Source organism: Arctopsyche grandis, chromosome 11, assembly GCF_051622035.1.
Source record: "Arctopsyche grandis isolate Sample6627 chromosome 11, ASM5162203v2, whole genome shotgun sequence".
Lineage (NCBI taxonomy): Eukaryota > Metazoa > Arthropoda > Insecta > Trichoptera > Hydropsychidae > Arctopsyche > Arctopsyche grandis.
In genome coordinates this window covers 29,233,850-29,247,939 of record NC_135365.1, presented here as the reverse complement: position 1 = coordinate 29,247,939, position 14,090 = coordinate 29,233,850, and the positions used below count along the sequence as shown (strand labels likewise).

At 36.4% G+C, this 14,090-nt stretch overlaps 2 protein-coding genes across 2 annotated transcripts in view; both read right to left on the bottom strand.

The window, feature by feature from the left end:
- Nucleotides 1–3,787, bottom strand: part of amon (prohormone processing protease amontillado) — a 39,051-nt gene extending 35,264 nt beyond the window's left edge. The window contains exon 1 of the mRNA XM_077441029.1: nt 3,555–3,787. Coding sequence (XP_077297155.1) covers nt 3,555–3,719 — 165 coding nt within the window. The 5' untranslated portion in view covers nt 3,720–3,787. The remainder of the gene's footprint in view (nt 1–3,554) is intronic.
- Nucleotides 3,788–7,457: 3,670 nt separating this feature from the next.
- On the bottom strand, nt 7,458–12,839 carry LOC143918922 (rRNA methyltransferase 3, mitochondrial). Its single transcript, XM_077441032.1, has 5 exons — nt 12,284–12,839; nt 11,739–11,986; nt 11,495–11,650; nt 8,158–8,521; nt 7,458–8,021 (listed from the first exon to the last, which is right to left on the bottom strand). The coding sequence occupies exons 1-5, from the start codon at nt 12,772–12,774 to the stop codon at nt 7,844–7,846; spliced, it is 1,437 nt and encodes a 478-aa protein (XP_077297158.1). The 5' UTR covers nt 12,775–12,839; the 3' UTR covers nt 7,458–7,843.
- Nucleotides 12,840–14,090: the final 1,251 nt, after the last annotated feature.

The following is a 14,090-nucleotide window of genomic DNA, read 5'->3' as shown; positions in this document are numbered from 1 at the left end:
TTCTATGTTTGTGTTTTCGTATTTTTTTGAAAATCAACCGTTAAATTAGCACGCTGTACTCTTTTTGTGGGTGTAAAAACGAGGCGATTTTATAGATGTTTGGTGGCGCCTAGCTCCTATAAAAAATAACTAATCAAAAAAAATAAAAAGATAGAAACATGCTTATGGTGGATATCCATAGCATATTAAAAAATAATTTCTCTAGTACCATAATTGGGGAAGGGAGAATTGTAATACGTTTGTATGGACAAAGCGCTGGTGTCCAGCCCTCTTAATGATTCAAGCAAAATTTCAGTCACACTGGGATTTTATTTTACGAACTTATTGATTTGCTTCTTAATATCAAGATTTCACAAAATATATATGAATTTGCATTAAAATGTAAAGCTTTTGTTGTGAACTTGTGACCTACCAGTGCATACATATGTAATTGAACATTTACGGTAACATAAACTATGGTGAAATTTCCATTTAAAAAAGTGGAAAAAGGGAATATTCGATATAAAAATCGGTGATTAGCTCGTCATATGATGATTGATGTTCAAACATTTCACCATCTCTGAACAATTTATCTCCACATGAACTTAAATTTAGTCCATATTAAATTATAATAATTATGAAATTGTACTTATTTTTAGCAAATTATAAAATATAAGTTTATTGAGCCTTCTGTATATGTATAAGGTCCAAGATTATGAACATTTTGTAAAAATATATGTACACTGATTGTTTAATTATTTTTATATTTTTGTCCTCACTAATGAAACCTTCTGTACCTATATCAGGCCCGGACTTAATAAAGTATCATATTTACTTATACATCAACTTATCAGCTATTTCATACATACATATGTATGTATATATATAATATATAGTTCCGTTTGAGTTAAAGTCATACGTAATAAATATGCGCGCCAAACTACTATTTTCGCGCCAAACTATTGTACATTTAAGTTGAATTTGAAAGTCTTAAAGAACAGAGTTTCGGTGATACGGAGTAAGTAATACATGTTCTAATTGATCAAATGATTGTATTAAAATTTGCATTATAAAAATTACGACATTGTAAAAAAAGTGTGGAAATGAATTAAAACGTTTAATATAGAATTCGGTATGTAATATAAAAAAAAGTGTTGAATAAAAATTAAATAAATTTCTCACATTTTCCTTAGCCGTCGCTAATTTGCATTTCGTTCGTGTTTGGTTTTTGTTTCAGTCCGAAAGACTTAAGGCTTAAGCATTAATCTAGCAAGATTAGGTCAAGTACATAGTTCGTTACTCAAGATAATCCATGCTTCTAAAGGAAACGTTTTGAATATTTTATTTAGCACGAAATAAATAAAATGCTTGAAAAATAATTTTATTATAATCACACACGAAAACGTACATATATTTTGTAATACATGTTTCATTTATTTATTATTTTTAAAAATTATTTATTATCAATGGTTGTAAGAGCATTTACGCACCTTATGGTAGAATATTGGAAAGTCAAATTCGGCAAAAAACCACCTTGTCGATTTGTTTGTTTGCATAATAACCAGGGCTGAGGAGTCGGAGCATTTCAAGCGGAGTCGGAGTCATAACAACCAAATCTGTTATTGCGATTGTTTCCATTTTTACTATTTTTTTTTATAAAATGAATGATTTGTTTATGTATGAAATTCATACATACGTAAACTATGAATGTACTTACTTTTTATTTATATCTCTTTTATTACCAATATTTAATTCAATAAATTGGGTTACATTTCAATTTTTAGTGATTTTATTAATTCCTTTATTTTTTTATATTTTGAAAATCACTTCTATTTTTATAACCAATAATTTTATACGTTCGCAAGAAAAGTCGATCTTACTAAAATCGTTCCAGTTGGAGTCGGCGTCGAAGTCGGCAAATTTTGAACCGACTCCACAGTCTTTATAATAACGCAAATGTAGAGTCTTTTGCGTATGTAGATCAAATTAATGTATGTAGATGAATTTTCATGAAATAATTTTATTCCAAATTTATAACATTAGGTGTAGTTTTTATTATTATGATAGATACGATGGTTCCGAGCAAAAATTGACAATTTCTAATATTCTTTGTTTCTACTGTATGATTCGTTTTCTTTTATTTCTTTCCTTCCAGAAGGCAATGGATTGTCATTTTCATTTACATACATATGTACTATCACAAATACACTAAGACTAACAATTAAAAAAATGAAGTACAATGAAGAGATGCTTTCGTAATGCAAAGAGAATTACTATGATAATTTAAATTGTATTATAGCAGTGTAATAAACTATAATAAAATTATTTACATATTTCCAATCACTAATTCATTTTCTTTTCCCTTTTCTTTTTCTTTTTTCTCCAATTAGGAAGCGAGAAACTATTACGTACAGTTATATGCTGGGCAGTAATAAATTCAAATTGACACCTAGTACTCTTCCTATCCACTAATTCCGTATTTCTTATCTTTTTCTTTTCCTTCCAGAAGGCAATAAAAACTATTGGAGCTATAAAGAGACCGTAATAAATTTAAATTGACACAACCTTATATTTTTTCACCAATTCGACGTCTTCTCCTGTCTTTTTTCTTCAGAGAGCGAAAATACATATCTGTGATGGACAACATAATACTAAAAATTCAAAAAATTAACTTAGCTCATTTACTACAAGCTCGTCTTTTCCAGAAGTCAAAGGAAAGACACGATTTTTAAAATGAAGAAAATATTCTCTGTAAAAAGAGATTTTCTTCTTATCCAAAACGATAAAGAAATATTGGAATTTTTATTTGATTTCTTTCTTTCTAGAAGGCAACGGGAAGGTAATCTGCATTTAGACATACCACTAAGCCAGACTTAAATATTTGTAATTAAAATGAAGAGTAGATTCTTAACTAAAGTAAAAAACAAAATGTTCTTTCAATCCGGAAGGCAGATGCGGAATCTTTAGTAGGTTTGGGAAATCATTGGAGAGCATATTGTACATATGTACATATACGACGAAATATTACAATTGGAATATTTTAAATAGTGTTATTTCCTTTCAGAAGTCAACAGCAGAACTATTGCTAAGCATATTGTATACTGTATTTTTATTTTATACGATAACATATTTTGACAAAATTATTCTAATTTTACATAATTACATACACATATTCTCGTTAATAACAGCAGATAAGGCATAATCTTTCATCGATAGGTTCGAGAAATTATTGAAAACCGTGTAGTATTATGTATACAATAAAATTTTTTGTTTTGAAACGACGACAGAAAAATAAAAAGAAGACATTCTCTCCATCCATCTAGAGAGTAAGTAAGTAAGTAAGTAAGTACTTCCCCCCAGTAAGTAGTGTATCAGTGATGCGTTAAAATAATTTGTCTTGAAGTGAAGAAAACATTCTATAATAAAAACACAAGAAGAAGAGAATGCAGATGCAAACGTATCCCTCGACGAGGTGACACGGTGACGTTTGATCATGATACAACTACATAAAGTGAAGAAGCGGGTGTAATATGTGCATAGATGGTTAGTGTTGATAGATAGTGGGTGAATCTTACCGGTCCTAGATAGTCGAAGCCAGTCCTGGCTGCCACTTGAGTGGCGAGAGGGGCGCCCCCAGCCCTCCTGAGACGCACCAAGAAGGAGTTGGTGAAGAGTGATTGTTTGGCGTGCAGACCCGCGCCAGCGCTCAGCGCCAGCCAAACCACCAGCCGCGGCCACATGCCGCCCCCACCGACTGCCGACTGACTCCAATCTTGTGCACCCCACACATACACTTTCTCACACCCATTCACTCGCTCACGTCACACTCCCGCCGTATTGATCCGACTCGCCTAACCTCCACGCACGCGCACCTCCACCCATCCACCCATCCACCCATCCACCCACCCAACCACCCATTCAACGGACACATCCACCATCTCGACATCAATCGTTACCACCACTCGCTTCGAGGCGCCTTACTTCATCGCCGACGGCTCTCCTCCAAACACATACATCCACCCATCCATCTATCCATCCATACATCCATCCAACCATCTCCCCATGCTTTCATACGCTCGGCGGTATGGTTTTGAAATGGGATGACCTATTCGATTCGATTTTTTTTGAAATGTTAACTCTTATAATAGAAAAGTATTAATGAAAGATCGAACACACAAAGGGAGAGCGTACTTTGGTCAATGCACCCCCATCCCACCCTCTCACTCTCGCCTCGTATACCTTACGCACCACAACTCTCTCCGCCGTTCTGTTTCTTTCGACTCGCAGTGACCTCGTTTTTTCATTGAAAATTTTAACACTTGTACATAGGTAAAAACAAGAAAAATACCACTACCTTTCGCCTGGGTGACCGTCAAATAATCGAAAATTTTCGTTTACCATGCATTCATATGAAAAACCGTTAGTATATATATATCAGTGGCGTGCGGTAAAACTCTCTGTCCCCCCCCCCCCAGTCGTACATCCTCACTAAATTTGCGCGAGCAGGATACAACAGGAACAAGAGGAACAGGCTTTTCCTCCCGTATCCTGCTCGCGCACATTAAACAAGGCTGTATGACAAAAAGAGAGATAATTTCACCGCATGCCACTGATATATATTATAATACATAGTATCGTTTACCATGTACCCTTTTTTTGATCTTTCGACTTAAGATCTTCCGATTTTCGATCTTTTGACTTTCGGTGCCGTGAGGTAGACCCCTTTCGCCTTACCTGTTTTTATTTTTAGCAGTTTTGCTATTTTAACTTTTTGTCTTCATCTTAGCCAGCAGTATGGTTCAGTGGTTGCGTTTATGTTTAGCATCAAAAGATTATTGGGTTTGATCCCGGGCTAATCTTTAATACTGCTGGTTAGACTTGGATATTTGTCGATCCAAGTCGATCGTTTCTTGTCAGAGTTTGCCAATTTTATCTGATCACTGTCATTGTACTTTGACGCGCAGTGTCGCGCCAATCGTAGTGCGTTCTACTATCTCATACAATTCCATAAAAACAACATTGAGTCGCGCTGCGTCGCTGCAGTGTAGTGCGGCTTAGTGCAGTCTAACCTTTAGGCCAGGGGTAGCTAACCTTTTTACGGGAGCGTGCCAAATTTCTGGAATGCTATTCCAAGTTTTTGGTATTTCTTCTTCTGCGATTTTTTTAACTACTTTCGATAATCGATCATTTTCAATTATTTACATGTCATTTCTTAAATCGAAAAAACTTTTGTTTCCAGATAGAACTGGATTAGAGATCAATTAGAGATTCTTTTCTTTTCTTTTCTGTTATATTTTAGACCATTGTGGCGTATTAAGAATTCCTGTGATGCTACAATGGTCCAAACTTTAAATAAATAAATCGATAAGTTGCATTTCTATATTGTCGAAATTCAGCCACTCAAAAATGTCTAAATTGAGAGTTCAACGACACAACGTCTCAATCTAGATAAAATTTTGATAGATACATAAGTATATATGTACATTATATATATCGCGATTATTGCTTTTTTTACGTTATAAATTAAATACCTTGCAACTTTTTATATTCAATTCGTTTAAATAGACATAAATCGAAAAAAAAACAACATTAATTTCGATACCTAATTGATGATAATTTTGAATTTCATTTATTAAAAAATATAGAAGAGCCTTATTTCATCAACATAATCGATAAAACTTTTCCAAAATAAATGTGTAAATTCGTACTTTGAAGAAAGAACGAATTTACCCATTGTGCACCGAGTTTACTTCTTTTAGTAAATCTAAAAATTGTCGTTTCTTTAATTCGTGGGTGGATATAAAATTTACTACTTTTGTTACAAGGATCATAATATCTTGCAATGAAAACTCATAAGTGATTGTCCAACCCAGAAGTGATTAGTAAATAAACCAATAAAACTATTTTCCTACTCCAGTCATAGACTCGTATTGCGAGCAGTTTTGCTAGCTTAAAAATCGAGCTATTAGGTTTCACTAGTTTAGTAATTAGATAAAGACAATTTGGTTTTGTACTCCATTGAATATAAAAAGATAAATATTTCGCGTGCCATCAAAATTTTCAAACGTTCAACCTCTGGCACGCGTGTCATAGGTTTGCCAGCCCTGCTTTTGGCCACTTCTAAAATATGCTTTTGACCGAAAATCCTCTATGCCTGTATCTCATCTTATTAGGAATTCCTCTATTGTTTAATCTTACTTTCTTTTACTCGGATTAAAAAAAATATATACCAAATTGTCGTTTTCTTTTATTTTTTATTTTTATTCAGTGCATATTCTTTTATTAATAAATGCTAAATACGGCAATCAGTGACAGGGACAAAGCTCAGACCAGACAGGTCTCGGTCCAATCGATATTAAGACGATACAATGATCATAAAACTGCCTAAATCTCGTACAAAAAAGCATTTGTTGAGCAATATTTGGGCAGTTTTCTGTACTTCAATTTTCCTGTGCGAGGAATTTTCGTGCGACAGGAACCGTGCGAACGATTTTCGTAGCGGCGGTTATCCTGGTAGCGATTCACATTTGGGATGTAGCCCATTTACCGAATTTTACATAGCGGATTATGTACATTCTGAAGCATGTACATACATAAACAGCTAGTGTTGTGCCCGTTGATATTTTAGCGAGTGGTGGTTTTACTTGATACCAATGAGATTATTATTGGTATTTGGTAGTTGAATGGTGCAAATTGAATACAAACGTACAATTTCATTGCTATTTGGAATGCTCGAGTGATTAGGGAAACTATCATTGACAAAAACGCCTTTTAATTAGTTGCTAGGGATTAGATTTTTTGCATTTTTTTATTAACGCTCAATTCTTTCATCACGAAAAAATATTTTTGTATATTATATATACCCCTACGTAGTTTCATGCTTAACGATTTCCACTGCATATGTAGATGTTACAGTGAAAGCATATTTCAAGTGAAAATGTATTTTCACTAGTGAAAATATATTTTTACCAATTCAAGCAGTGAAAATGTTATCAAACAATGAATTTACAACTTTTAACTCTATAAATTTGACCCTAATAACTAGAGGTCGGAATCTGAAGGGGCCGGAAACGCGCCGCCTATTGTTCCATTGTTGTAAATCCTTTGTAAAAAAGGTTCGGCAAACCTTTAACAATGCATTTACAATCTTTGAACAATAAACAGCCCCTTCAGATTCCGGTCTCTACTAATAACCCAATCTTAAATGAATAGAGCCAGCCCTTACTTAACCTAACCTATCCTAACCCTTAAATAATACCAACTCTAACAATCTAATCATAAATGAACAAAACCAACCCTAAAAAAATGTAACTGGTTACGATTCACTGAAACGTCAGTGAAAATATATATTCACTTGAAGTATACATAATGTCACTGTGACATATATATTATGAACGGACTAGTTAAAAGTTCCATTTTGTGTTGAAAGCTTGTAATCATCACTCACATCAAGTTAAAAAATAAAGAACAAAATATGTTTTATTCATTAAAAACCAAGTGAAATTATTTATTGCATAAAAATAAAAAAAGCCAAATTTTACAAACAGTTTTATTTTAATAAAAATTTATTGTACATACATACATATCTTAATATACATATAATAATAATCTTATTTAACTAAATATAGGACAATTGGATTCACTGTCATCTCATTGAGGACATCATCTCATCAACCAAACATAAACATCAAATGTCAGTTCAACCAACGAGAAATTACTGAGATTCCGAGGCACGCGAACTTAATATTATCCAGTTTAAATTTATGCTTCTACGTAGTCCGGAAGATCACATCTTGAAATCCATTGAAAGGCCAATACACAATATGTAAATATACATCGCATGGAAATATTACATACGCCACCATTAAACAGCTCTTATTTTCAAATGATTTTCGTCTTCCGAGTCTGAATTAGCCGCAGCTTTTACAAATTGCCTTTTAATTTCGAACATTATCACGGCTAAGGCCATGCCAGAGTTAAGACTTTCCACGCCACTTTTCAACGGTATGTTTATACGAGTGCCCCCTTTCAATTTGGTAAACCTGAAAATCCATTAATACATTAGCATCCAGAGTTTACAAACAAACCAAATGACATGACACACTTCAGAATGTTAATTTTACAGTCAAACAATACTGAAATGTGTCAGTCACTATAAAGCAGCATTGTAAATCTTACTTATAGCACTCGTCGCTAATTCCTTCAGTCTCTCCTCCGACTATTAAAGAAATTGATTGCAGCTGACTGAAATCCACATCATAGTACGGCAGCATGGGAATAGCATCCTTGTTTACGACGCTCTCGAGATCGTCAATTAAAGACATTTTTGATTTGATTCGGTCCTTGAATGTAAACGGGTTTCTTAATTTCTGCATCACTCCCTCGTCTTGCTTGCAAAGTTTGTTGTCGGCTAGGAAAATTTTGCTCTTCTCCGATACTAGATCGACAATTTCGCTCCACGTTAATTCGTTTTGTATTTGTAAACGGAAATGGGCACCGGCTGCACTGCGCAAAACCTTCGACTCCCATAAATCGACACAACCTAAAACGTAACATATGTGAAATTCAAATAAACATTCAAAACCAATTTGGATATGGCATTATATCTAGAGAAACGAAGGCCACTTCCTTCAACTTATGGTATTTTTATTTTATTATTTGAAGGGTAGAAGGACCCAAAACAAGCCATGTAACAAATAAACTTATTCATTTTTAATTAATTTATGAGTCTTACCATTTAAGACAATATAGAAGGAAAATGAACAGGTGTATATATATTTATTGGCATATAATGAAATACATATCTAAACCTAACCTAACATACATCTAATATATAATTTCGAAAGAGACTTTGTATGTATGTATCTAAGTTTTTGAAACTGCGATAAAGGCGCTATGTAATATGTGCAACAAGATCTGGGTAAACGGAGTATGGCCGAAAGATTGGGTCAATTCAATATTCATTCCCTTACACAAGAAAGGATCTACAAAAAAATGCGAGAATTACAGGACCTTAGCCTTAATATCGCACTCTAGTAAAGTATTGCTGTATATAATTAAAGATCGTTTGAGCAGTTACCTTGGATGGCAAATACCGAACGAACAAGCAGGGTTTGTAAAAGGCAAAGGGACGAGGGAACAAATACTGAATATACGTCAACTCATTGAAAAATGTCGGGAGTTTCAAACTCCAGCCGTTCTTTGTTTTATAGACTATAAAAAAGCTTTTGACTTTGTGAACTGGGACTATCTGTGGAAAGTTCTACTGGACATGGGAGTCCCCATGCATCTTGTAAAGATAATACATAACTTGTATAATGATAACAATGCAGTAGTTCGAATCAATTCGCTAAACTCGACAAATTTTCGAGTACAACGTGGAGTAAGGCAAGGGTGTATATTATCTCCAGACCTATTTAATATATATGGAGAGTATATAATGCGTAGAGCACTGGATGGTTGGAAGGGTGGAGTGTCCATTGGTGGAAAAAAACTATCCAATCTTCGGTATGCGGATGACACAACGCTCATAGCTAATAATCATGAAGAAATGGCCGAACTGATCCGTCGTGTTGAGACAGAGAGTAATGTGCTTGGCCTCCAGATAAACCGCCCCAAAACAAAAATTATGATAATTGACCGTCACCAACAGCTGCAAAACAACAACTCAGCTTTAAACGGTATAGATGTGGTTGATAATTTTGTCTATCTGGGGTCACTCATATCTAACAACGGCGGCAGCGAATTGGAAATACGGCGCCGGATTACATTAGCAAAATCGGCAATGTCACAACTAACGAAGATTTGGAATAATAGAGCCATTACAACTGCTGTCAAAATCCGTCTCGTGAAGAGTCTCGTTTTTTCTGTCTGCCTTTATGGTGTCGAGACGTGGACCATGAAGGCGGCGGATAGACGGAGAATCGATGCCTTCGAGATGTGGTCCTGGAGACGGCTACTGCGCGTGCCTTGGACCGACAAACGCACGAATGTGTCTATTCTTGAAGAATTGAAAATCAAGGATAGATTGTCAACAATATGCCTGAAACGTATATTGCAGTTCTTCGGCCACATTGCACGAAGAGGTGAGGAGAGCCTGGAGCGGTTGGTTGTGGTTGGTAGCGTCGAAGGCAGAAGAGCCAGAGGCAGATCCCCCGCACGCTGGACTGACCAAGTATCTGCAGCGACGGGCGCTTCCACGGTAGCAAGTCTTCGCCTGGCCGAATTTAGAACTGAATGGAGGCAGCTGGTTGACCGCACATCATAGTCACGATCCTCAGTGATGAGGGAACCGACAGCAATATATCTAAGTTTTGGTTCAAAAAATCCGAGACGCTATCGAAAAAATTTAATTTTCTATGACGACGATATCTATTGGATTCCGGATCCAGATTAATTTTTCAGTTCTGGTTCAGGATTCCTGTTTCAGTTCCGGATCCCGATTCCTGTTTCGGTTCGGGATCCAGGTTCTTTTTTCAGTTCCAGATCAGGATTTCTTTTTCAGTTCTGAATTCGGATTCCTTTTTCAGTTTCGGATTCGGACTACCTTTTCAGTTTCGGATCCGGATACATGTTTCAGTTTCAGATTCAAATAAATTTAATAAAAAACAAATTAATGTTTACAATTAGATTAGCCATGTTTAAGCGGTTTATATTACAAATACCGAGCGAAGCCGGGTAAAACCAGGATTCCTGTTTCAGTTCTGGATCCCGATTCCTGTTTCGGTTCCGGATCCAGGTTCTTTTTTCAGTTCCAGATCAGGATTTCTTCTTCAGTTCTGTATTCGGATTCCTGTTTCAGTTCCAGATTCAAATAAATTTAATAAAAAACAAATTAATGTTTACAATTAGATTAGCCATGTTTAAGCGGTTTATATTACAAATACCGAGCGAAGCCGGGTAAAACCAGGATTCCTGCTTCAGTTCCGGATCCCGATTCCTTTTTCGGTTCCGGATCCAGGTTCTTTTTTCAGTTCCAGATCAGGATTTCTTTTTCAGTTCTGTATTCGGATTCCTTTTTCAGTTCCGGATTCGGATTACCTTTTCAGTTCCGGATCCGGATTCCTGTTTCAGTTCCAGATTCAAATAAATTTAATAAAAAACAAATTAATGTTTACAATTAGATTAGCCATGTTTAAGCGGTTTATATTACAAATACTGAGCGAAGCCGGGTAAAACCACTAGTATGTAATATAAACTAAATTAAAATTAATTTGGAGTTCCATCTTATTATGAGGCAATGTAGAAGAAAGCAAAGTATATAAGCATGTGTACGTTTCTACACACATTCAAAATACAACTATCAATTAAGAAAACATATAAATCATCAACTAGTCATCTACTACTTATGTCAATTGTGCAACTACATATGTATGCCAGATTTAGCTTGGTTTGAATCCAATTTAACAGATTGAAAAACCGCATGTCATTTTACATATACTCTTCATCAGTTGATTAACAACTGTAAGAGTCCATAACCAAATTAAAAGTTACTTTGTGACAAATATTATTTTACCAGTCGTTAAGAGAACATTTCTACATCCGACTCCATCAGCCATCCTCAAAATTGATCCAAGATTTCCAGGTTCCCGGATGTTATCACAAATTATGTTTATCGATAAATCTTCTGACGATATAAGATTCTGAGAAGGCTTGGGCGTTTCGAATACACCTGGAATGAGATGTAAACATGCAGATAAGTCAGGTTTATTATTATTATAATAATTATCGACATGCAAGCATATCATGTGAACATATACCGATGACTCCGGGAGAAGTGTCAAGACTGGACCACATTTGGATTTCTTTGTATGGAATTTTAAGCATACGCACGCCGTGTTGCGGCAGCAACAGCTTTATCTTCTCGAGTTGGCTCTTGTCGGAAAATATAACCGTTCTTAGTTTAGCTTTCGCTTGTAAGCCATCCACTACCATGCGCCAACCTTCGACCATGAAGTAGCCGCATCGAGCGCGATCTTTCTTGGATTTCAATGAAACCATCAAGTTGCTAAAAATACGGTGAAGATTTAATTTACAAATGTATAATTCGGAATGCGTATGTGTAAATTTTTGAGTAAAAACTTGTGTAATGCGTGTTAAAAGTTTGTATTTGTTTTAAATTAATATTATTGACAATATTACAAATTTGAATCTATACTTTGATGAAATGAGCCTTGTGATAACTGAGTTCATTGAAAAATTGTTGAGATGGCTTTCCATAAGGAATAATATTAGACGATGCAATGAGTAAAAACAAAACTTCATCTATTGTTAGTACGCACATAGATAAAGTAAAAATACTTACGAAATATTACTATCCTCGTCCTTGAGTTTGACGTAGATTACATTTCCGTCGGAATCGAATACATTATCCTTTTCGGTTCCTAGTATTTGTGTGCCCCCCCTCGAATTAAATCCAATCCTTTTCTTTCTGTCGTATATGTTTAAGTTATTTCTCGCAGTAGTTTGGGTTTCAGCGACAGAAACGTCATGAAAATCCGAGCCAACGTCTTCGCCTGGTTCGTCGCTAGGTGTGATGACGTCATTGTCTGTTCTACTAGCGAAGTATGGTTTTTTAGTTCTTGTTTCAACATTTTTAGCTACGCGTGGCTTGGGCATTCCGCTTCGATCCAGCTCGATGATCTTTTCTTCTTTGAGACCAATTTTGGCAGTGGGCATTATGATTTTGGTCGGATGGCGAGCGGCGAAACGAGAATAACTCAAAGATTGGGGCAATCGAGAGGATTGTGACTCCAAACCCGCCCCCACCCGCACCAAAACTTGTCTCCACCACATGCCTTTGAGGTTATTTATCAACTAAAATGACAGCACCAATTACAGTGTTGCCAGATATCTTAAATGTTAACAAAAATACATTTGTTTTAGTGGGTATACATTTTATTTTATTTTATTTGCATAGATGTACACAAGGAAAGCCTAACAGGAAAACCCCAATGCATCTTCCTAGCCAATTACAAAGATTGCAGCATTTTTTATTACATGGATGCATTCCTGCGAGGTGCGAAGAGACACCTCTGTGAGGGACAGTACATATAAATTAATTATAAATTTTAGAGTTAAGTATAATAATTAAGATGTATTTTTAAATTAGCTTGATAGCTAAAATATATATAAATAAATAAATAAATCGCTGAATTTCAAAATGCTGAAGACCACGAAATTAACTATTGTAACGAACGGTTTTACGTGCGCTTAGACTGATCTCGTGGTGGGAGATCCAGAGGGCGGATACGTCGCTCTTCCAGGGTCGGGTTATAGGGAAATGTGAACTAACCTTGGGTTACAGTCAGTGGCGGCTCGTGAGAATTCATAGAGGGGGGGCGCTGCAGAGATTAATCAGGCTGTAGTAGCTCGTTGACCATACCGGTGATCAAATGCAGACAAAAATAGCATGCATATGTACTGTGGCGGCTCGCTATATGGCATGGTCGAGTTTGGTCACCTTCCTGCGAGTAGGGACCAACTCGATTATGTTCGGAGCTAGCCACCTCACTCTGCCTTCGGCTGTCATAAATAAAACACGTGCATTAACATGCCAGTCGTCTCATTCGTTCATCCCCCATAGTACTATACTGGGAGGTCTGTAGCCCTGCAGCCCATATGGACGGCAAAAATAGTATGCATTTGTACTATTCTGGGAGGGCTGTAGCCCTGCAGTCCATATAGACGAGCCGCCACTGGTTACAGTTTAAATAGTCGGGGAGGTTCCTCACTGCAAATCGTCTAATTGATAACAGCTTCCTCGTGGTCGGGACCGCTGGCTCTGCAATCCGAGCCGCTCCACTCGCGTCTGATGTTTCTCTGGAAACGGCGTGAGCAATACGAGGACGTTGGCTGGAACTCTTGGGAGGGAGTGATGCTGCACTCGACCTCACAGCGGTTCTTCAGCAAGATGGCGGATCTCTGGGCCCCGTCTCCCCGGGAGACGTGCACAGGAGAGATCCTTCCTCGGTGGTGGTTGGCGGGTAAGAGAGCTAATCTCAAAGCGCTCGAGATGAGCAGGCTCGTTGGCGCGGTAAAGTCACGGGTGCCACCCTAAGTATTACTACCGCTACCAACTGAAGGACAGTCGGGAGAACGTCGCGTTACAC